Below are 24,640 nucleotides of genomic sequence, written 5' to 3'. Positions count from 1 at the left end.
CAGAAAACCACCACCAATCACATACTGGGTACCTACTATGTCCAGGCACTTTATGAACACTTTCTCATATAATCCTCTCCAAAACTAATGATCATGACAAAAATAACTTGTCCCAGGTCACACAGCTGATAACGGCAAAACAAGGACTGGGATCTTTTTACACCAAGCCAAGGTTCTTATCACTACAGTCTAGTATCTTCCTCTTCCTCTATTTTGGCAATGTCACAATTTAAATTTGCATTGCAAAAATAGATTCAAAAATTCTTTCTGCACTCTCCTTATAACCAGACACTGAGTGCTTGATAGCAGGGATAAGTGACAAGGATTTTATGCCTTAGAAGAAGACAATCACGTGCCAGTGTTTATCATGATCATATACGGACTTCCTGCCATAGTGACCTGACTCAGTAGGACATCAACCCAAGAAAACCAAAATAAAAATGTTTACCTTTATTAAACATTTTTGAGAACTCTGTAAGTATTTCCCTATTAAATACTAGCACTAACAGCTGAAGCATATTCAGCTAATATGTGGATTAACGCCTGTCATTTGTCTTTTACTAACACTGAAACCGGTACACCTCAAATCATGCTTAGAATTCTCACCTTCAGTAAGCTGTTGTTCAAGGTCCTTAATCTCTTCAGTTTCTTTAGCAATTCTAGAAAGTATCTCGTCCAAACGGCTCTCAAGCTGTTTGTACTGCTTGTTCATAATGTCAAATTGTTGTTCTTTACCCCTTTTCTGAGCCTTCATATGGCACTAAATTGAAAAAAAAAATCAAAATTCTTTTAATGTTTATAAAGATAATAATCCTTAATAACATTTCTAAGGAAGAATGGAAAAGAAAATGTAACAGTTTGCATCTGTTTTGTGTCAGACACTGTGTTGTTTCCACATGAGCAGTTTTCTTTGCGACCTCGTGGACTGCAGCACGCCAGGCCTCCCTATCCATCACCAACCCCTGGAGCTTGCTCAGACTCATGTCCATTGAGTCAGTGATGCCAACCATCTTGTTCTCTGTCATCCCTTCTCCTCCTGTCTTTAATCTTTCCCAGCATCAAGGTCTTTTCCAACGAATCAGCTCTTTGCATCAGGTGGCCAAAGTACTGGAGCTTCAGCTTCAGCATCAGTTCTTCCAATGAATATTCAGGACTGATTTCCTTTAGGATTGACTGGTTTGATCTCCTTGAAGTTGAAGGGACTCTCAAGAGTCTTCTCCAACTCCATAGTTCAAAAGCATCAATTCTTTGGCACTCAGTGTTCTTTATGGTCCAACTCTCACATCCATACATGACTACAGGAAAAACCATAGCTTTGACCAGATGGATCTTTGTCGGCAAAGTAATGTTTTTATAATATTTTGGGGGAGATAGAGACATGGAATAAATACTTCCTCAGAATTCAATTTTATTTTCAATTCTTTATACAAAGAAACATTTTGCTTTTAAGTTCTATAAACTGGGAGTTGAGAGAGGCCTCAAAGACCATTCAGGCCAGTGATCCTCAAGATGGAGGGCCCTATGGAGGCACTCCCTTCTCCTCCATCCACTACATATATTCCTGGTACAAAAAGAGCTTTCACACACCCACATGTACCTTGACAGTCATTGCTTTAGGGAGCTACTGTTAACTGAAAGGATTGGATTGTATTTCTCAGGTGTGCTGGGATAAAAAACTGAGAACCAATGATCTAGTCTAACTCTCTTTCACGCATGAGAACTGAGTCTCAGGTCCACCACATGACTCGCCCAGGTCTCCTCAGGCAACTGTTCATGTGGAGACAAAACAATTCCCCAGAGAACCTGTGTCCTCCCACTCACACCCGCACAGCTCTAGCTTGCCCCCACAGGACCAGAGGAACAGAACAAAAATAACTCAAGAGAAAGTTATCAGGAGAAAGAACTATGTCCATCTGAGTAACAAACTCCATTCTTCTCAAGTCTAAGACTGTAATCTGACTACAAGACAACAGTCCCCAATTTTACACGCTGCTGCCTCCAAAGACAAGAAAGGCCCCTCATTTCTGAAGGACAGATGAGAGCCAGCTTGACTCAGTGGGGTTTTCAAAACTCCTCCTACTCTCCCTGAAATCTTTCTCAAAAGGTAACTAAAGATAAAAGCTTAAATTCTAAGTAAATTTAGGATTTTTGTGGCTCAGAGTGAATTTTTAAAATCTTCTGCCCTCATATCTGTATCAACAAATCTTAAAAATTCACCATTAAAACTTCTACTGAAATCTCTACATGCAGGACAAAAAATTAGTTCAATACGTCAATGATCTGCATTAAACACCTGGGAGCAAAAGCATATTCAGCGATTTTCATTACGGTGGAGCTCACAATAGAGGTATTGTAAAAACAGGAACTTACATCTCTGACTCCTCCTCCTGTCTAAGTCCTTTGTACAGAGAGAGAGAAAATGATCATACCTTAACTTAGAATGTGTCCTGTTAAAACTGAGCCGTTGAGAACAGAGAAGCTGTGAGCGGAACGCTTTCTAATGTTGCCTTGAAACTCATGTGCACTTCCCTCTCTGACAGCCACATTTTTGTAAGCGCCTCCGAGCCTCTAACCTCCCAGCACTTCAAACTACATTCCTGGCGGAGACTGAGCGGCAACCCAGCCCGTCCAATCGCAAGCAGCCTCTGCAAGCAGGCCCCACCCTCCACGCTTTAAATCACAACACAGGAAGCTGCCCCAGGCCAATCACGAAAACCTCTGCAACAGATTACTACAGGCGGATTCCCTCTAGGGGTACCGGTACCTTTTGCTTCCACAGGGCATAGCTAGATAGTGAACAGGGATACAAATCTCCCCTCATTCCGTTTGTCCCTTGTTCCTCTGATACTTCTGCTTCTAGGTAGCTGTGAAGCGTTTTCTCTAACTAAAAGGGGATTTGATTTTCACATAGTATCTTTTGTTTCTGAAAACTAGTTAAATGCTTATGTTTGTTGAAAACTTGATTAGGCTTGGCACTGAGCTAATTTTAAAAGTAATTAATCTCTTTAGATTTGTAACTCCTTTGTGAGCAGAAGGTCATCTAACAGCATAAGCATGGGCTGCCCCTTCCTAAAAGGGAGGCCTGGGAAATCATTTAGTCTTTCTAAATCATATTTTTATCTTATTTGTTGTTATTCAGTCACTAAATTGAGTCTGATTCTTTTGTGACCCCATGGACTGTATGTAGCCTGCCAGACTCCTCTGTCCGTGGAATTTTCCAGGCAAGAATACTGGAGTGGGTTGCCATTTCCTTCTCTAGGGGATCTTCCCGACCCAGGCATGGAACCCACATTGCCTGCATTAGCAGGCAGATTTTTTTTTTATTCACTGAGCAGCTAGGGAAGTCCCCCCCCCCCCTTTTTTTAATCTTATGCAAGTTAAAAAGTCACCAATCTCATTTGGATGCTGTAATAAAATAAAGTTCCTCACAGTATATGCCTAAACCCAAGTCCAATGCAAGACACATCATTGTCACTTAATACATGTTTCTCATCATATCTCACTTACTGCTTTCTGATCTCTCAAGCTTTTACTTTTAAATTCTATTTGCAATTCAGAAAAATACTTCATCTGATTAGATAATAAAAGTTAGTCTATATCTGCAGAAAAATATGCACAATACCATGCTTGATTCTTTCCCTCTTGCTAAAATGTTCACATTCTGCAGCAATAAAATGGGGTGCCAGACACTAGCCAATAAGGTAACTTTGTGCAAACTAGAAAAAAGATGCTCCTTCTGGATAAATGAATTAAAAAGAGACATCCTCTGGTACTCAGACTAAAGCTACAACCCTAGAACTAAACTTCAGGAGTCTTAAAATCCGGCCTGCAGGCTTCATCTCCACTAACACATTGATTTTGACTACCTTCCAAACTTGCATGCCTTTCCTACTTGTCATTTAACCTCTTTCTATATGTAATGCTTTACAGACATCCAGTGTGTATTAGACTCCCTGTATGCCAAGACCATCTCAGGTGTCTGTTGAAAGCAACAGACAATCTAGGGTCTAATTCGGAGAAGGTGATGGCACCCCACTCCAGTGCTCTTGCCTGGAGAATCCCAGGGACGGGGGAGCCTGGTGGGCTGCCGTCTATGGGGTCGCACAGTGTTGGACATGACTGAAGTGACTTAGCAGCAGCAGGGTCTAATTATACTCATAGGTCACAGAACTCAAACAGGGAGAAAAGGAGCTTTGGGTAGTACCTATACGCCTGTTCGTGGTTATTTTCCTTAATGCAATCATTCTAAACATAGGATTGGCCCCGGGGATACAGTTCCTGTCCTCAGGGGCCTTACATGGGGTGGTCGACTTTTGAGCAAATAAATGTGATAAGGGAAGATATTATAGGCCATATTATATATTATTTAAAGTCTCTAATTTATCATGTGGGCTTCCCAGTGTCTCAGTGGTAAAATATCCGCCTGCAGTGCAGGAGATCAGGTTTGATCTCTGCATTGGGAAGATTCCCCGGAGAAGAAAATGGCAACCCATTCCAGTATTCTTGCCTGGGAAATCCAGGTTACAGCTGGGTCGCGCAGCAGTCGGATATGACTTAGTGACTAAATACAAACAGCACACAATATGTATATACACACGTGTTATATATACACACACATAAGCACGTCGCTCACATTTGTGCACCAAAGCAAGAGGTCTTCAGAAAGGACTCTGAGGCCAAAAATGATGAGACATAATATCTATTAACAGAAAAATGATATTCTCACTCCCACAGAACAAGCCAGAGCTCTCTTCATTTACTTACATGTTTTGGGTCTTTGGAATCCAGACTATCAATAACTCTTTGGAGGTCCTTGATCTCCTCCTGCTTTTCAGCAATTTCTCCTCTTTGCTTTTCCATCTGCACTTCTAGATCAAGAGCTTCCTGGCGTAATTTATTTAGAAGCTGTATCCTGCCACTCAGCTGCTTGAGAAGAAACTCTTTCTCTGCTTCTGAAATCTAGTTCCCCCCACACCCCAAAACACAATTAGCAAAGGACAGAAACGCTGATTTTCAAATTTACAGAAAACAACTAGTACAATTTTAAAAAGTATAATCGTATGCTCTGCCAGATTTTTTTAGTAAAAGTAAAATGTAAGAGTTATCTAGGCAATCCACGATATCGTATACTTTTATCTTTATTACATGTAAAAATGTTTATTTTATAAGAGCATTTTATAAGAGCATATGAAAAAATAAATGCAGGTAGTAATGAAATTTTTCATTCTAGTACAAATAACATAAATTATTAATAATAATAACCATAGCCTTAATGGTAGTTGACTTTATACAACACTTACCCTTGTATTAGAATATAAAACTAACTGACAGTGTAATGAAAAGCCTTTATTATAAGGCTTTATTATATTTAAAAATATAAATATTTTAAAAATATTTAAATAACTCACAAAATAGCTATTTTTTTTCCTAAGTACATTTTATAAGGATCTATTAAATATTTTGTACATTTTTTACTTCTATCAATTTATCTATATAAAGCTTTGGCCAGTGCTGTTTTAAAACATTCTTATTTAATTATTCTTATAAATTGTAAATTCTTATAAACTATTCTTGACAGCTCTGTCCGCCTCATCTCCCACTTTCAATCCTTCTTTAACTCCCATCATTTCTCCTGCCAGATTTTCACCTAATCTCCTTTCTCTCCATGACTACCATCACCTTTGTAGTCCGAGCCGTTATCATATCTTGCCTGTACTAGACAACAGCCTCCAAACCAATGTACACACCTCCATTCTTCCCACCTCTCTCAGCCCGCTTCACTCTCATCAAGTAGGAGAGTGACCTTATAAAAATACAAATAAGATAAGCCACTCTACCACCTAAAGTCCCTCACAGGTTTCCTATTCCATTCAGGATAAAACTTGTACCCCTTAAAGTGGTCTATGATGCCTGGCATGAGCTTTAACCTCATCTGCCACTGCACTCTCCCTCACTCTGCAGAGGACTCTTCAGTCTGAAGCCTTTTGCACACTCTGTTACCTCTGCCTGGAAGGCCTCACTGGCTACCTGTCATCCTTTCTCAGCCTAAGTGTCGCCCCCTCAGTGAGGCCTCTGTGGGCTGCCACACTCTACAAACTTTTTATCGTTTCTCCTAATTTTCGTTTTTCCCTCCCTACAACCTGTGCTGTTTATCTACACGTCTTCTAAACTCATTTTTACCATCTGTTGCCTACTTCCTGTCCCTGTGGGGGGAACACAGCTATTCATTACTCAGGGCGCAGCCAGTCAGCAACTGCCACACAAACCCGACTCAGTTTCTGGTTACTCAACAGTCTGGAAGTAGCAACAGAGGGCATCTTTTTAAAAGAATATATAACTTGGACTTCATGTTCTTTTCTACTTGCTATGGTGTGAATACAGTTACCAACATAATTTTGAAATACTGATTTTTATAAGTTGCAAATAATTAAAACCTTTTACATACTTAAAAACTAAAATGTCAGAATACTTCCTTTTTTGAACTTTCTTCCTATTCAACTACATCACAGGTTTTGAGCTGTTTACTTCTTCTTTATAAACATCATCTTTTTATATACTGCATTTTATATCACTTATATTTTTGCCACCTGTGTTTAATAATGTTATTACAGAGATGTCTTCTGGCTCTTAATCTAGGTCCCAGGATCTTAATGGTGGGGACTGTTTAATTAAATTAAGAAAGATATTAGGAAGCAGCTTCCCTTAATAAATTAGACACTTTCATAATAGAGTAAATGGAATGTATCTTTTTTATGTAAAAGTAATGTATACATGTACACTCTATAAAATGCTAATAGGATGTCATCCTGAATGGTAGGAAATGAAATTGGAAAATGCTAGAACCATGTCTGACTCAAAATTTGTTATTCCACAATTAAATAGGCAGCACTGATTTAAAGACTGTTTGAAGACAGTCTTTACACATTTATGAAGAGGGAAGCACATTTCATTCTTGGCATTTCCTCTTAGCAATACAGCTTTCCTTTTACCTACCTTTTTAAGTTGTACGGCTTCTTCCAGTTGTTTAAATTCTTCAGTGGCTCTTAAAATTTGTTGTTCTGCCTTTTCTATTTCATCATGCAGTTCTGATAGTCGAGCTTGTGCTACAAATTTAAAAACCACGCACACAGACACACACAAGAAAAATATTTAATTCTCAAATTTCTACCTTTTTCTTAGCAATAACTTCCCCTATCCCAATTCTGTAATTATACATCACATGAATAAAAAAGTAATTGCTTATGATGGTTTTCCTCTCTATTAATCTATAGAATAGTTTCATAATATGACATAGAGCTATTGATCCATTTACCTGTAAAATTATTAACATAAAAGGGGCATTACTTGATAGTCCCAAAATTAAGGAACTTTTGAGGGACTAAGGATTTTACTTGAAAATATGCACTTACAAATCAATGATTTTCTACCTCAAATTTCTAATTTATCTCTCCCTTCCTCCTTCCCCATCTCCTGTAAAACTATGAGCCCCGTGAAGCTAGTCAGTACATATATCTGATTTAGTTTTGCTTTTCCCTTCCAGAGCCTTGAATATAGTATATGCAGACATGGACAGCCAGCCCTTTTTTCCTGTCTCCAGGTCAACCTCTATTGGCCTTCTGAGTTTTTCCATTTAGCTGCCAACCAAGGGAAGATGGACCACTAATCTCACTGACTGAGATCCCCACAATGGGCCATGATTACCAGTGAGATAGATGCATGAAGTCAAGACTGCTTTCTAATTCCTTCATATGCACACAGCTAAGTGGGTAAGTGCATTCCAAGTCTGCCATTTGGAAGGTCTCTAAGTGTCCCCTTGGGTTGACTTCTTTCTCTTTATGACTTGCCAGGAAGTGGTAAGATTCCTTGAATAACATGATTTGGGAGGCAACTGAGGAGGTGGAGTGTGGGACAGGTCAGGGAGAGTCAGAAGTCAGCCTTAGACCCAAGCCTAGGAAGAGTACACTAATCTGGCTTACCCAAAGCACTGCTTCAGGTTTGAGCAACATGTATAGGAATCAATAACCGTACTTGCTTCAGTCATTACTAAACGTGCCTTTGAATGTACAGGTCCAATGGTAAGAAGAATCTGTTGTCATGACAACCAGATTTAAGCATTCTTGGAGCCCCTGGACATGTTGCCAAATTACAGTCAGATTATAATTCTCCCTTGTAACAGGAATGATTAAAAAATAACCTGCTCAATGAATCACTACTTTTGTTTTAAACTTCTCATGTAAACGCCATCATAATAAATATCTTCATCATGTTTAACTAGAAGAATTTAAAAAATCAGCATATATATTCAGTCTTTTTACATATTTAAAGTATTCAAAGTAACTTGTTTTAACCTGTACTTATTTTGCTCTCTTTGTCTTCCAGCTCCGTGTCCAGTGGCATATGGGCTTTCAAGCTCACATGCTCCTTTCTAAGTTGCTCCCCTTCCTCTGGCTCCATCCTCTTGATCTCAACTGGCTGGGCATTATCCACAATGTAACTCTCTGTGGCGAACATATTTCTCTTGTATCTGGACTTGCCAATGTAAGGGCTTTCATCTGGGGCTTTATCAATGTCAACATACTAAAAACAAGATGAACAGAGCTTATGCTTTAGTAAGTAACCGCTATGCAGTCAAGTGACATTTTTCGTGTTATTAGTGAAGAATACAGCCCAGGATTGTTTAAATACTAATCTTGCATATACAGAAGTTAAAAAAATACATATAATTATATATAAAATTCTTGTATCGTATTCTTAATACTAAAAAGGAACTAGAACAAAAAAAATGGTCTCAAAAAGATTCCTCTTCCTATCCCTGAAGAGTGAGCTGGATTGATTGATTATGGAAGTACCTACAGATATGTGCTTTTTTAAAGTACTGCTGAATCTCTCAAATCAGAAGTCTAGGTGTTGTATTTTGGTTTCTTGGCTGGCATATAAGTAAAATCTCAGTCTAATAAATTTTAATTACTGAACTTTTACTAAATGATACATTATATTGATTGGAATCACTGGATCTTGGAAGTTAAATGGCTGTCGATTGCAGTGACATTCACGGTATTTGTATAAATAATGACCGATGAATAGTGAACCCAGTGACTCCTGAACAAACAGTACAGGGAGATGACTGTGCCATGGACACCGAAGCAGGCAGTGCAGTTTTCCTGGAAGTTTGGATTTAAGGAAGTGGATCAAACTACACTTTTGAGTGAGGTAACTGAGGATTAGAAGGTTGCTCCAGGTTACAAATATGGATGTGGGCAAATATCCTTTTGGGGCTTTTAAACTCTTATGGACACTGCTCTATCTCACTGAGCTAGATCATTCACAGATTGAACCAAAATACATTTACTGTGCTGATATCCTCATAACAAGAATGTGATTAACAATAAATTTTTTTAAATATCACCACTACCCTGCCCTCCCCTGCCCCCTTCTATCCTGACTTTAATTTGGATTACTACAAAATTAAAATAACTCACCTCTGAGGGATAATAATTCAGTGGCTCAAATTTAGCATCAATTTTATAAAAAGCCAACTCCTGTTCCAGTTCATACTGTTTTTGACACGCTCGCGTTAGTTCCATGGTCTTCTGTCTTAGCTGTTGGCCCAATTTGATAAGAAACAACACACAGATTCAATAAGTTAGTATAAAGGTAGACTGGTGTGGCAAGTTCTGATCATAACTGATTATTTGATTTCAAAAAATCCCACAGCACACAGAACACTAAGAGCATTTTATCTTAATTCTAAAGTATTATAAAAAATGAAATACAAAACTATCATTTCATAAGAGATCACATAAGAGACCTTTGAAGTTCATTATGTTATTTTAGGATACAATGAAAAGTTTTTTAAAAAATCATTTAAATTTGTTTAATCCAAATGTGAAAATAATTCTTATCAATTATTTTTAAGTAACTAGTCTACCAAGGATCTGCTTCCTGATTTTTCCAATAATTGGTACTAATTCACTTAATTTATTTACGATAGCCTCATGGATAGGCATGATATTAGACATTAATTAAAAAGAAATTAGAAGGAGTGAGAAGGATGAAAATAGGAAATTGGTTTTAACTGTTGTGCTGCTCTTGCTGTCATATTTTGGCTAACAACATCTTGGTTTTAAGTGTTCAGAACATTATTTTTGTAATAGAGCATAAGGGATATAAATAAGCTCAATCAGATCCAAATATGTGATATTATTAAATTTTTAATAAAGTAATCCTACTCTACTACAACTTTTTAGTTATTCTTGGAAATTTTAGGAGCTAAAAGAAAACAAATCATCTAATCTTCTGAATTTATAAATAAACTACAAATGCCCAAGTATTGCCTTTTTTTTTTTTTTTTTGCCAGAGCTCCAGATTTGTTTCTAATGCCAGCCATGTTTAAAAACAACTGGACTATATGAGGATCTTTTACTTTTATCTAGTTTGTTTCACTCTTTCTATTTCATATTCAGTGTTCCCATTTCATTTAGTTTATGTTTTTCAATTTCTCCATCTTTTTTTTTTTTTTGATGTTCTCAAGACTTTATCAAGGGAGAAGGCAATGGCACCCCACTCCAGTACTCTTGCCTGGCAAATCCCATGGACAGAGGAGCCTAGTGGGCTGCAGTCCATGGGGTCGCTAGGAGTCGGACACGACTGAGCGACTTCACTTTCACTTTTCACTTTCCTGCATTGGAGAAGGAAGTGGCAACCCACTCCAGTGTTCTTGCCTGGAGAATCCCAGGGACGGGGAGCCTGGTGGGCTGCCGTCTATGGGGTCACACAGAGTCGGACACGACTGAAGTGACTTAGCAGTAGCAGACTTTATCAAGCATAGTAGAAAAGCTTTTGTACATACATATATATAAATATATGAATAATATATATATTTTAGGAAACTTATGAATTCTTGCCTAACTAAAAAATTTATGACATTTTGATTCCACGTTTGACAGTATGAATAGAATGCTATATTTCTAATTTAAAACAATATGCAACAAGCGACAAAGGTTTACTATACAGCACAGGGAACTACAGTCAATACCGTGTAATGACCTAATATGGAAAATAAATTTTAAAATAACACATATATATGTGTGTTACAAAATCACACACACATATATATATAACTGAATCACACACACAAAAAAAGAATTCTACTTTTTGAAATTTAGTAATGCTTATCTTTTTGCCAGTTTTTCTACATGTCCTATGGATATCTAATAACAATGCATGAGATAAAAAATTTTAAATATATTTGTGTAGGATATGATTAATATAGAGTAGTTAAATATAAATCTACTATATTTAAATTATTAATGACATCACTTAAGATGCTCCTATTCTTATTTTTTCTGCACTTGATAAAATATTCTCAGAGAAATGTATCAATATGATTATGTATTTTTTCTTTTCCCTTATATTTCTTCTGACTTTTGCTTTATATATCTTTGTTTCTTTGCTGTTAAGGTGTCCAATGGTTTATGATATCTTCTTTGTGAATTGTACCTTTTATCATTAAAAACACTCATCTTTGTTTCATTTAAAATAAATAAATTTAAAAAAGAAACTGAATCCCAGATTGGTTAACTGACTTGTCAGACGTTAAATAGTGGTAGAAATTAAATATTTTATTAACTACCAGTACCAGCTCCCTTTCTATTAAACCAATTCTTGATTTATTTCAAAGGTCCACTAAGTGATTTCTGCTTTTTCATTGCCCCCAGCATCCAATAGTAGACACTAGACAAAAAATATGCATGCAGAAAAATTTCTTTCATACAAAAACACAAGCTGAAGAGAGTAAAACATAAACAAAACATTTTATAAGGCCCACGAAATCAAAGTCGTGCATGATTTAGCTTTCAGTCATCTCCTGACTATCCACCTGAGGGGAAGAAAGGCTACTGTGGATAACAGGCCATCCTGACTGAGAACTCACGGTATGCGAGACTGTGCGCTAAGCATCTGGCATGTGCTATCTCACTAAATCTTCACCACCACCCTATGAGATGACGGAGCTGCACAGAGAGGTTAAATAAGTTGCCCAGCTGGTAGTGGAAGAGGCGGAGCTCAATTCCCAGTCTCCTGATTTCAAATCTAACTCTGTTATACTACACTGCCTTCCGTGTCCTGCTGTGGGTGCCAAGCACATCACCCACACAGATGCTTTCACCAGTGCTCACGAGTCCCTAGTCTCAAGAAAGCAACTCACAACCCACAGTGTCAACGACTCTTGGGCTCTTCTCCTCAAAGATCAGCGGCAGTGTGCTGAGTTGCCCAGTTGTGTCCGATTCTGCGACCCCATAAACTGTAGCCTGCTAGGCTCCTCTGTCCATGGGACTTTCCAGGCAAGAACACTGCAGTGGGTTGCCATTTCCTTCTTTGGTGGCAGTGGGGAAAAACAAATGTGACTGAACCATGGAGGATACCTGAATTGGCCTCTGCAGGCAAATACAGTCTGACCTTTGAACAATGTGGGTTTGACTGAGCAGCTCCACTTACATGTATTTTCCAATAGTATTTACTGTAGGACTAGACAGTTAGTGGTTGGCTGAATCCGCGGATACCAAGAAACTAAGGATACTGAGTGTCAACTTAAAGTTATACGTGGGTTAGCCCCCACGTTGTTCGAGGGCCAACTTTACCAGTAAATACTCTGTGCTCTGTGTCTTTTACAGCAGTAGGCTTAGCATACAGTAAGCACTCAGTAAATGTCCATTGAAGAAATGCATAAATGAGAACAGCTGGGAGTCTAAGGCCCTGGAAAGTAGGCTAGTCACAGTATCAGTTGTGGATAATCAAGAGTTGACTGAAGTTAACATATTTACCAGTAGGAAAAATAATACAAATTCTTTCCCCTACATTCATACTCACTCTCCTATGTATACATTCATTAAAAAAAAATATGTACACACACAAGCACATTTCTCAAAAGGCAAGCCAGTTTCAAAACTTAAAATGGACGTAAGTATATTAACACAAGTTATCATGCAAACCATGAAAAACAGTGTACAATTCAGCCCTGAACAAACTACCTTTAAGGAAGAATAAAGAATCGGCAGACAAGGGTCTGCAAGAAACCGAGACAAGGGCTAAAAGGAGGAAGAAGCAGACAGACAGCGTCACCTGGAGAATTCTAGAGAATGAGGCTGTGACAATGTAAGTTGCTCTTTACTGACAGCTTACCTTAGGAAGATATGTTTACTAATACCTGCATTATTTTTATATGGACGCATTTTATCATTATCCTACCTATGAGTTTCAAATTTACTACCATATTACTTAATTTAGTTCCTTTTAAATCTTTTTCAGACTCATAACCTCACTTAGTCATAGGGCAGGTAAATAGTCCTCATTTTAAAACTGAGGAAACAACAAGAGTTAAATAACTTAAATAACTTGAAAAAGACAATGAGAAATATTAATATTAAAGTTAATTATTTGTTGGTGGCAGGAGAGAAGGACCATTACAGGTTAAATGACCACCAAGTTTTCCTTCAACGCTATGATGTTTCACTTAGAAGTTAATCCGCATACTACATGAGGAATTACTTTATGAAACTAGAATATTTTACAACTATAGATGATATTACCACCAGACATTCTGCATAAGATAATGGAAACTGTTTTTCAAATGTAGGTTCTTAAAATAAGACACAGAATTCTTTTTTTAAAACATAGAACAGTTCTTTGGAATCATAAAATAACAAGTAAAACAAGATGAATTTAAAGAAGAAATATAAAATAGCTAATAAACATATATGCAGTACTTCAATAACTAAAAACATTGTGAAATTAAAGCAGTGAGATTCTATTTTTTTTTCTACCCTATTTACAAGTTCAAAATAATATCAACTGAATTATATCAACTGAATAATATCAACTGATTGGGTTCCTTTACCCATTCCTATAGAAGTGTGAAGCAATTATAAGCTTTTTGAGGGGTGCATTAATATTTATCAAAATTAAAAAATTTTAAACTTACAGAGATTATGCTAAGGAATTACTAGTATGAATGTATAAGGCATAAAGATTTTTTTTAAATAAGATTTTATCTACAGTTCTGTTCCTAATAACAAAAAAGTGGCAGCAACCTAAATATTCAGTAGACTGAATAAATTACGCAAAATCCACATAACGGAACACAATACAGACTGAACAGAAAGAGAACTTCCGTGTGTGCGTGTATGTGTGCACACAAGTACCTGTGCATGTAGTTTGGGAGAGCTGTCCAATGATATACTCTTATTTTTATAAAAAATAAGAGGCAGAATTTTAAAAAATATACAGTAAGATCCTTTTTAAATCAGAAAACATTCAAAGGTATATATATATATGTGTATATATATTCAATTACATGTATAATTAATATATATTGCATAAGCATAGAAAACAAAATGGATACATATTCACCTCCAAAGAATGGGATAGGAAAGAATGAAATCTTCATTTTCCACTGTATACATTTGTGTTGTCTGAATTTGTTATAATAAACATATTAACTTTGTGTATAATGTATTTTAAATAGTTAATGATAAAAATAACATAAAGACTTAAAGAACAGCACAGTCTGCCTTCTAACCAAAAACAGTTACAGAAAAGAAACAGCAAAAACTGTTGATGACTTACAAAACATTTATTTACAGCACAAACATAGCAACATTATAAACAAACAAAAGAGAAAACTAGGTAAGTGCAAGAACTCATAATTTTGGGATAGCACACAGATACAGAGCACACACGGGAGGGACATGGGTAGGCCCATGGCTGGGTCATGTTGATGCCTGGCAGAGACCAACACAGTATGGAAAGCAACTATCCTTCAATTAGAAAGAAAGAAATAAATAAATACAATACTTTGCCAAGGTTTCCAACAGGTTGACTAACATGCATGGAAAATCTCAGCACATGGAAATTAAAATCTTCCTTTATCTTAGTAATAAAAGTGAATTTTATATTCCCAAAAAAGATCAGTAACTCAGGAAAATTCATTAAATGTTCACCAATGTAATGTGATACCAAAACCTTACCACAGTAAGTACTGTTTTTTGTATTTTAAATACAAACATTAAGTGATGGCACAAAGAGTTCACTGCTAAAATAAAACTGACTGTAATACGTCTTCAACGACTTAATTACTCATCAATCCATTCTATTCTGGAAAGGAGTGCAACAGATGTATGTATAAGACCATTGACAATCACTGAATTATTAACATCATATATAATGTGCCTTCAGAATACGGTAGGCATACCTGAAACTACCTTCGAATAAAAGGCATGTGAAGAAAGCCACAAACGTTATGAATGTTTGGCTAACAGAGCTGGGGAAGCTGTCCTGATTTTTACCATGTCCCCACTGATAAAGAAGCGCTCAAGAAAGAGGTATGTAGACTTCAAGCAACAGTTTCTCTCTCCACACAGAGAAGGGAATGCTTTTCCGCCCCCTTGTTTAAAAATACAAGTGTTTAGGCAGAATTCTTGTCAACAAACCAAGTAATTAAGCCAGAATGCCAATTTTGAAAGAGGGATGCCAAAAAAAAAAAAAAATTAACTGTATAAAGGATTCTATTAATTATATGAGAAATATAGTTCTCTAAAGTTATGCTTAGATCAGAGAAAGAATTGTCAAATGAAAAAAAAAGAAAAGAGTACCATCAGCTATTTTTTCCTTCAAGGAAAGTAGCCTAATAATTTTACAGGATCAGATTCTCTAGGTTGAAAAAGTCTTGTAAGGTGATTTAGTCATCTCCCTAACTTTTTTTTTAATGTTTTTCCTAAACCCTGAGTACATGCCTGTTTCAATGAGAGGAACACAATCCAGAGTCATCACATTTTATCTCAAGACAGCTATTAGATTTCCTCTTCGTTACCAAATGAAAACCTGCTTCCCTATAATACTATTTGCCATTTAATTTTATCTCGTGGGAGCTTCATCTGTAACTCCAGCCCCTCTTCCATGAAACAGCCCTTTGACTACCAGGCTCCGGGCACAGTCGCAGACAGCATGCGTCTTCTGGGCAGCCGCACCACGCAGCGCGCAGCCAACTGCGACGCGTCAGGACTGCAGCACGCTGTTTCCGTTAAACCACATCCTCCCCATTCTACGGCCAGGAAGTTGTGTTTCCAGCCCTAAGAACAGAGAATTTTCTATTTCAAGAGAATACAGTCACGGCAATGTAAAACACGGACGTACCAGTTCATTTTTCGTGGTAAGGTTACTCTCGAGCTCCTCACAGCTCTGCTTTTGTAGCATAGCCTCCTCTTTTAATGATCTGTTCAATTTATCTTGATTTTTAATTTCTTCAAGGAACTGTGCTTGTTTGCTTTTAAGCTCTTCAGTTTCCATCATTTTCTTCTCCAGGTCTCTTTCCAGTCTTTCTACCTCTTCTACCAGTACAAATTGAATAGTTTATGAATCATTATATTTTCTACTTGAAGAAAGGCAGGACTATTTCTTAAATAACAGCAAAAGAAGTCTTAGAACAGTAAAAACACAATTCTACTTTTTAAATTATTCACTATGGTTTAGGAAAAAAAAGACTATTTTGAGCTAGAAAGTGGTTTATACTAAGAGGAAGGAAGGCATAATCATCTGGATAACGATTTTAAAAGATAACATTTTAATTCCTAGCATTTAACTAGTGTTGATAAATGAGGTGGCTTTTTCCAAGTCTCTTAGAAAAAAACATGCAAAATTTTATTTGATATTAGTGATTACACTTTAAAGGATGCTGCAAGCATGCTTACAAAATAAAATACCATGTTATCCTTCATGACAGGTGGATTCTTTACCAGCTGAGCTACCAGGGAAGACATCTTAAGAATCCTTCTAAGGCTTCCTATGATGCTTGGGATAGGATCCAAAAGGTTTACATCAAGAACTGACAAGGCTTTTCATGATTTGGTCCCAAATCCCCTCTCCAGTCCTGTTTTCAAGCACACATTTCTGAAATGATTCCACTTCTTCAGTTTTCTGATGCCTGTTCTCATCTACACCTTCTGCCTGGAACTGTCTTCCTCCATCTCCTACTGGCCTCTTTTGCATCTTCCAGGTTTGGTTTTTTAAAATAAAACACTATGAGAACCCAGCCCCGACTCTACCCTCCCCAGATAAGATGCTTCTCAGGAATGCTATGATGCCACCCTGCATCTCTGCCGTGGCCCTCGTCACAGGGGGAGTTGGTGTCTGTCTTGCCCACTATAGTTTTATGAAAGCAGAAACTGCATCTATCTGTGTTACCACTGGATCCCAAGAGCTCAGCATCACTAAAAGCTCCTAATTAACATTCAGAGTTGAGAATGAATCATAAGTACTTTAAACACTTCCCCTAACATGACTTCCCTTTGCATCATTTATGTTTTTTAATGATTCCAAAACATCACCTTCTGGGAAACAAATGTTGAGTTAGGGGGATCCCAAACTAATCAAAGTTTACCACATTTCTCAAGTGTTGGATCAAACCACATGAAACTGCTGTTTTTATCAATAAACAAGGACTATTGTCAGTTTCAAGTGGTTGAACATATAGGTTCATAGCCTGTAACTATTACATAACTATTGTGTTAGGCTATTTCATACCTCCTCTTCCCTTCTAAACTCCCATACTTCTATTTTCTTTTTTCAGTTGATGATCTCATACTTTAGACAGACCCCACCAGAAGAAACTCCTCATTTTCTTACCACCAAACCAACAAAACTAACACCCACACACATCTTCTCTTCCTTCTGATGGAGAAAGTGTCCCACTGCACTTATCAAGAGACAGTCTTTATGCTTCTTCTCTGGTCTCATCTCCTTGGCCTCCCAAGGACCAAAGAAACTAAGCCACGATTTCTCTCTCCACTTCGCTCTCGAATGTTCTGTTTCTTTGATTACCAGCTCTGATGCTTCTGACAATTTCCTGGTGTGGAAGTGATTGGCGAAATTTTTTTTAACTTTTTAAAACTCATTTATTAGGTACTAGGGGAGAGAAACTGTGGGAGGAAATTTCAAATCTTTATCCAAATGTCTTCCTCCCATTCATTCTTCAATCTATAATCTAGCATTTGTTCCAACCACTACTTAACTGCTTTTGTTGAGCTCATCATTATGTTGCCAGTCTAAAGCCCTTCTCTGTGCTCATCTTTCTTCTTCTCGTCTCAGTGACATTCAACATAGTTGACCACTTCCTCTTCTGAAAACTTCAGACTTTTGCAACCCACTACTTCCTGGTTTTGTCCTCCCTTGATGGCCTCTCTTTCTGTTTTCTAAGCTGGCTCCCCTTTTTGCTCTCCCCAACCGCTGCCCTGCCCGAGAGAGCTAGTTGATTCAGGTGGAATTAAGTATCATTTTTATGCTGACGACTCCCAAATTTACATCTCTAGGACAGATCTCTTTGAACCCCAGACACACATTTCTGATTCTCTTCTTGACTGCCTCACAGACATTCAAACTCAGAGTTCTAAGTTCTCCCATTTTTCAAAACAATATTACCAGCAAACTACTTACTTAAGCCAGAAGCCTGAGGATTGTCTAATCCATTAGAAAGTGTTGCTGACTCCACTTCCAAAGTGGATCTGTCTGTTCCACATCTATCATCTAAATACAGGCCACCAACATTCCTAAGCCAATAGCCTTCCAACATGCCCCTTTATCACCATTTTGCCCTGCTTTAAGTCATTCTCCATCCTGCATCAGAAACAATCTTAACATATAGCACCTGCTTAAATGCTGTCAGTACTTTCTGCAGCGCCTGGAACACACCCGAAGCCCAGGCCCCGTGTCATCTCGCGCCTACCTCTCCAAACTTTAACAGCCCAGGCCCCGTGTCATCTCGCCCCCATCTCTCCATCAACTTGCGCTATCCTCCTGTCAGATTGATCTTCTTTCTGTCTCTTAACTCACCAGCATCTTCCCAACGGCAAAGTACAAGCTTTTCCCTCTCCCTCATGCTCTCCCGCCTTTGCCTTCAGCTTATATGTCATTTCCTCAGACAGCCATTCCTTTACACCACTTTCCATAAAAGGGGTTCAGCTCTGTTACTTTATCTGGGTTTAGTTGTCTTTTGTCTGTCTTCTCCACTGAAACAGAAGCTGCCTGAAGGCCAGTGCCTTACATCTTGCTAGCCCTATCTTTAGTGCCACATACAGAGCCTGGCTCACAGCACACGCCTGATGAGTATTCGCTGAGTTCACTGATCTGTGGTGCCATTTTCTATGCAAATTTTAATAGCATTATAAAGTTAATAACAAATATATCTTTTCTGGATCATTTCTGAAAATAAATTCCTCTCCCATCCGAATTTAGTTTTTTAAAAAATATGTCACTTTACCTAAACTGAATCTCTCAAAAGCTTCTTGCCTGTCCTGAGTGGTTACTGGCCGACCTTCCAAACTTTCCAGTGATCGGAGGTGAAAAATGGTGAACTGAAGGTAATGGGGAAGGGTCACAACTGGATTTTCAGCTAGGATCAGAGAAGTCAAATCTTGAAGTGGTTTCAACTTGCTTACATCTTGGAGCTAAAATGATATTAATAATATTATTGGCATAATTGAATTTAAACATCATAAACATACATAAGGAAAGTAATAAGTCAAGGAAATTGCTATTATCATGACAAGGAACCTATTCATAACACCCATTATCCAATGGTAGTTTGAAGGGAGAACAGAAAGGAATATTTGAGGATCTAGAATGTATCAAGAGCAATATTTGGCATTTTCCACATGCCATGTCATCTGTGACTCCTCACAGAAACCTATGACATAGCATCTGAATTTTATAGATCATGAAACTGAGGTTCAAAGAGTTTAGGTGACTTGCTCAAAGCTCAAAGAGTATATGTGAATGAAATAGGATTTGAATTCAAGACTGGGTAACTCTAATCCTATTATCTTTTCATTACACTGAATGAACAAATCAAAAACATAAATGGCTATAAAAAAGAAGTTTTGTAAATCTTCAGATAACTGTTATAGTTGATTTAAAAGAAATAAGGATACATAGAAACATTCACAGTTCTGAAGTGACGTTTTACATTTATCCAGAGAGGGATTTTAAAAGGTTGAGAATACTACTACTAATAGCCCGTGCAGACAAATCTCCCTGAACGGAGGCTCTCGTTGAAGCCAATTCAAACACGAACAGACGAGAGAGTGGACAAAACTAGACATAATAATAGATAAGCATTTACTGAATGAGCTTCCTGATAGCTAACAGTACTATCTAGGGATCAACTACTTTAGGAACGTGCGTGGCCATGTTAGATGAATTCCTGGCTACCTCCTCCCATCACCCGCTAAACTGCGAGATCTCCACGGTGACGCCGTGTAACGTGGCATAGAGCTCGGGTCTGAGTCTTTTGGGCTGCCACGGTGAAATGGCAGAGTCACCTTATCAGACCTTCATAAAGATGAAACAGGAAAGCAGAGACACTGCACAGCCTTAAACAAAAGTTACTTATTATTACTACCTTATGCCGGTAAAAGTGTAAAATACTAAATAACTCTAAGGCTATATTCCTTAAAGTTTTTATTTTCACATTTTATCATTCCATCTGAGCCCTATACCACTTCCATAAAGAAGGCAGGGGAGAAACTATTTTTTTCCAATTTAAACAGTGAGTTTTAGACAGATGAAAATTTATCCAAAGATCACAGAAGGCAAATCTAGACCCATACTAGAAGTCACCTCTTTTATTTTCAATTCTAAGGCTTAAGTTCTTTAAATTACAGGAGGATTGTTTCCATTTTAATACAGATTTAAATAAATTAATGCTTTCACTTTGCAATGTTTATTGAATATCTAACTGTATAAATGTTACAAGAAAATTATAAAATATACTCATATATTTTATGACAGAGAAAAATACATGTCACCATCAGCTTATATGAACCGTGATAAAGTTGCTTTACTACAAAAAGCTAGTGATTAACAATTCCTGTAACACTTAATACTATAATCAAGGTTAATTCAGATTAACTCATAAATTAAAAAAAAAAAAAGAACTCTGCTCCAGGCATTCAGTGACATGGATTCCGGCACAAGCTGAAAGACTTTGGGTTAACTTGAGAGTTAACCTCTCCAAGACTTTACTTAAAAATGGGAATAAAAAAATGGTGCCTAATTCACAGAATTATAAAAATAACCCTTGCACTGTCTCTGTAAGAAAAGTACTCAGAGGCTCAAATGAAATGAAAGATGGGAAAATGCTATGGGATCAACTCTCAGTTACCATGTAATCATGCAAAACCAGGTCTGTGTATATTTAATTACCATAGAGAATACTAAGTTATATCTGCATTTGATGTTTGGTCAAGGACATCAGAAGAAGTCCCATTTAAAAAAAAAACACTTAGATTTTAATCTTTTTACCTCAACAAGTCCAAAAAATGTAAATATTCTTGCTACTTTGAACAACTTACTGATGATATCTTGTTGGCTTTCAGATTGAGGACTCGCAAACATTTTAACTTCTTCCCTAACCACGCTGGAATATGCTCAATTTCATTTCCTGCAAGGTTCAGCTTTTGTAGATTGTGCAGATTTTCTATGCCTTCAATTTTGCTAGAAACCAAAGGGTAAAATCAAACTTAGTAAGTACAATGATAGTGTCCCTTCATTGTATTTTAAAAATAAACAGGCTTGGTTTTATGTGGAGTTGCTTTTCATAACTATAATTTACAAATGAGAATTTTAAAATACTGGCTAAAAACAAATTTAGCAGAACAGCTCCAGTAAACTCTTCATTACTGTCCGTGCCCAGGAATCCCAACTATCTTACCTATTGGACTTGAGTGTCCCACAACACAGAAAAGAAGAGGCCGCCTGGGAAAGTCTCCCCAAACACTGTGAAGACTGCCAGCGGACAGCAAGGGGAGAGCCAGGAAGCTCAGCAGCACACCCTGCTATGCAGCCTTCTACAGGCTTCCACAGCCCTGCACTCGAGAAGAGGTCCTCAACTACGACCTTAAGTCACCACCAAAGATCAGCTATGCCAGCCATGAGATACGGCTGCCATTGTGAGCGGGTGGAACCCCAGAATGTACTGTATTTATGAATAAAGATGTTTTAGTCAATATTTAATAAAAAATTTATCACCTGCATTGGTGAATTTTCATTGATGAAATATTTTCCTGAGTTGATTGCAATTTAATTCGTTTGTCAATTCTCTATACTGGGCAAACTTACTTACAGTTTTGTTTTGTTGAAAATATTTTCATCAGGATCAATTTTTTTTTATACAAACTTTACATTAAGGATTTAATCCATTAATCATATTTTCCCACCATTTCATTTTTTCCATATTAGAGCTTCTGCTACAGTTAGGCTGTTTTGTTCTTTGGCCATTATATATACCAAGTCTTACGTGGAGGGAAAATATACAGACGTAAAGATTTTCAACACTTGATAATTGTATCATTTTGCCTAAAACGAGTTTTCTATGTGTACTTTTAGCCTCTGTCAGTTTTATTATGTTTATTTCTCAGAGTAATATATATTATGAAGTAGAAACAAGACTGAAGGCATATTTACTACAGAAATGAGCAAAGAACATCAGGATAAAATGCATAGGCTCAAAACAGGTCAAAATATCTTTAGGATCAAAATGACAGGGTTAAAACACTCTGCTTCATGCCAACTTTCTTAATGAATAAGGCAGTTCATCACAGACTGCAGCTGGGAAAACTTCCTGTCAAAAATGGAACAAAGATAAAATTTGGTAATCAAAAAGTGTAGCTCCTTCTTTGGTAATACTAGATATTATTCTGTACTTTAGAAATGCCAAAACATGACAATTATCCTACGTGAAGGGCTAGACTACAAGTGAGTAACCAAAGTGCTGGCTCTTCCAAAGGCTTCTTGCAGTAACACGGGCAGTGTGGACCCACCTCATTACCAAAGACGACGACCGTGCAGTGCCACCCGGAGGAGGCTTTACTCACCAGATTTTGTTATATGATAGGTTGAGTTCACGTAACTTTAACAGCTTGTCCACCTTCTCAATCTTCCCTATTAGATTATGGCTGAGATTCAGTATTTCAAGCTTAGTACATTTTTCCAGATTTTCGATATACTAATTGGAAACAAATGAATAAATGCTTTATACAACAGATGCCTTGACATAAGCTCGACATATAAGCATATGCATCAGGGGCTGTTCTGATCAGTCACCGGAGATTAAGCCATTACTGCTCCCCTGGACAGTACCCTGGTGTGGCTCTCTTTGGTCAGGAGGGGCCACTATCCCCAACCTGCCAAACTTTTCTTGCCCTACAGGAGATGCCACTTCCTCCATACTAAGAAACTGAAGACTGTTCAGCGAGAAATTTCTCCATCAGTCCTTTCCTCCTTCTCCACTTTTCTATGCCTCTCCCTCTCTCCCTTCCTTTCTTCAAAGTTCAGCTAAGGTACTCATGCTCTGCCATAATGTTCCCCATCTCCTCTCCTTGTGTTCTTGGATCCTCAACCTTTCTCTCTCCTGGGTCTTCCCTCAAGTTTAGAAACAGTCACTATTTGGAACTTCCCTGATGGTCCAGCAGTTAGGACTCCGAGCTGCCAATGCAATGGGCATGGGTTTGATCCCTGGTTGGGGAACTAAGATCCCACATGCCACGTGTGGTATGGCCAAAAGATTAAAAAAAAAACAAAAAACAAAACAGTTACGATTCAACAGATATTCACTACACACTTGCTACATGCCAGATGTGGCACCAGGCAATGGCAACATACCAGTGCACCAGTTTCCCTGCCACTGGAATCTACGTTCAACACACTCAGTTCAGTTCAGTGGCTCAGTGTGTCCAACTCTTCGCAACCCCATGGACCACAGCATGCCAGGCTTCCCTGTCCATCACCAACTCCCGGAGCTTGCTCAAACTCACGTCCATCAAGTGGGTGATGCCATCCAGCCATCTCATCCTCTGTTGTCACCTTCTCCTCCTGCCCTCAATCTTTCTCAGAATCACGGTCTTTTCAGATGAATCAGTTCTTCGCATCAGGTGGCCAAAGTATTGGAGTTTCAGCTTTAGCATCAGTCCTTCCAATGAATATTCAGTGTTGATCTCTTTAGAATGGACTGGCTGGATTTCCTTGCAGTCCAAGGAACTCTCAAGAGTCTTCTTCAACACCACAGTTCAAAAGCATCAATTCTTCAGCGCTCAGCTTTCTTTATAGTCCAACCCTCACAACCATACATGACTACTGGAAAAACCATAGCCTTAACTAGACGGGGCTTTGTCGGCAAGGTGATATCTCTGCTTTTTAATATGCTGTCTAGGTTGGTCATAGCTTTTCTTCCAAGGAGCAAGCGTCTTTTAATTTCATGACTCCAGTCACCATCTGCAGTGATTCTGGAGCACAGGAAATTAAAGTCTGTCACTGTTTTCATTGTTTCCATTGGAAACAAGCTCAGTCTCCTTTATATGATACAAATCACCTCACACAACACCTGTTTCCTACTCAGCTTTCACGTTACCACCCTTATTTGCCACTCAGTTCAGTTCAGTCGCTCAGTTGTGTCCAACTCTTTGTAACCCCATGAATCGCAGCACGCCAGGCCTCCCTGTCCATCACCAACTCCCAGAGTTCACCCAAACTCATGTCCATCAAGTCCGTGATGGCATCCAGCCATCTCATCCTCTGTCATCCCCTTCTCCTCCTGCCC

The 24,640-nt window shown here is 38.0% G+C and overlaps 1 protein-coding gene and 1 long non-coding RNA gene across 7 annotated transcripts in view; one reads left to right on the top strand and one right to left on the bottom strand.

Annotated features, from left to right (window-relative positions):
- CNTRL (centriolin) overlaps positions 1-24,640 on the bottom strand; it is an 87,323-nt gene that overhangs the window by 50,152 nt on the left and 12,531 nt on the right. For all 6 annotated transcript variants that reach the window (XM_061426721.1, XM_061426726.1, XM_061426725.1 and 3 more), the window contains exons 4-12: positions 22,920-23,050; positions 21,399-21,540; positions 19,307-19,493; positions 16,189-16,382; positions 9,480-9,599; positions 8,349-8,577; positions 6,994-7,103; positions 4,765-4,959; positions 607-760 (exon numbers count right to left, since the gene is read on the bottom strand). In XM_061426721.1, the coding sequence (XP_061282705.1) occupies positions 607-760; positions 4,765-4,959; positions 6,994-7,103; positions 8,349-8,577; positions 9,480-9,599; positions 16,189-16,382; positions 19,307-19,493; positions 21,399-21,540; positions 22,920-23,050 (1,462 nt within the window). The remainder of the gene's footprint in view (positions 1-606; positions 761-4,764; positions 4,960-6,993; positions 7,104-8,348; positions 8,578-9,479; positions 9,600-16,188; positions 16,383-19,306; positions 19,494-21,398; positions 21,541-22,919; positions 23,051-24,640) is intronic.
- On the top strand, positions 15,514-22,064 carry LOC133253249 (uncharacterized). Its single transcript, XR_009738249.1, has 2 exons — positions 15,514-16,204; positions 21,740-22,064. It is a non-coding gene; the product is annotated as an uncharacterized LOC133253249 (long non-coding RNA).

This window comes from Bos javanicus, chromosome 8, assembly GCF_032452875.1.
Source record: "Bos javanicus breed banteng chromosome 8, ARS-OSU_banteng_1.0, whole genome shotgun sequence".
Taxonomy (NCBI): domain Eukaryota; kingdom Metazoa; phylum Chordata; class Mammalia; order Artiodactyla; family Bovidae; genus Bos; species Bos javanicus.
This window is presented reverse-complemented; position numbering and strand designations above follow the sequence as displayed.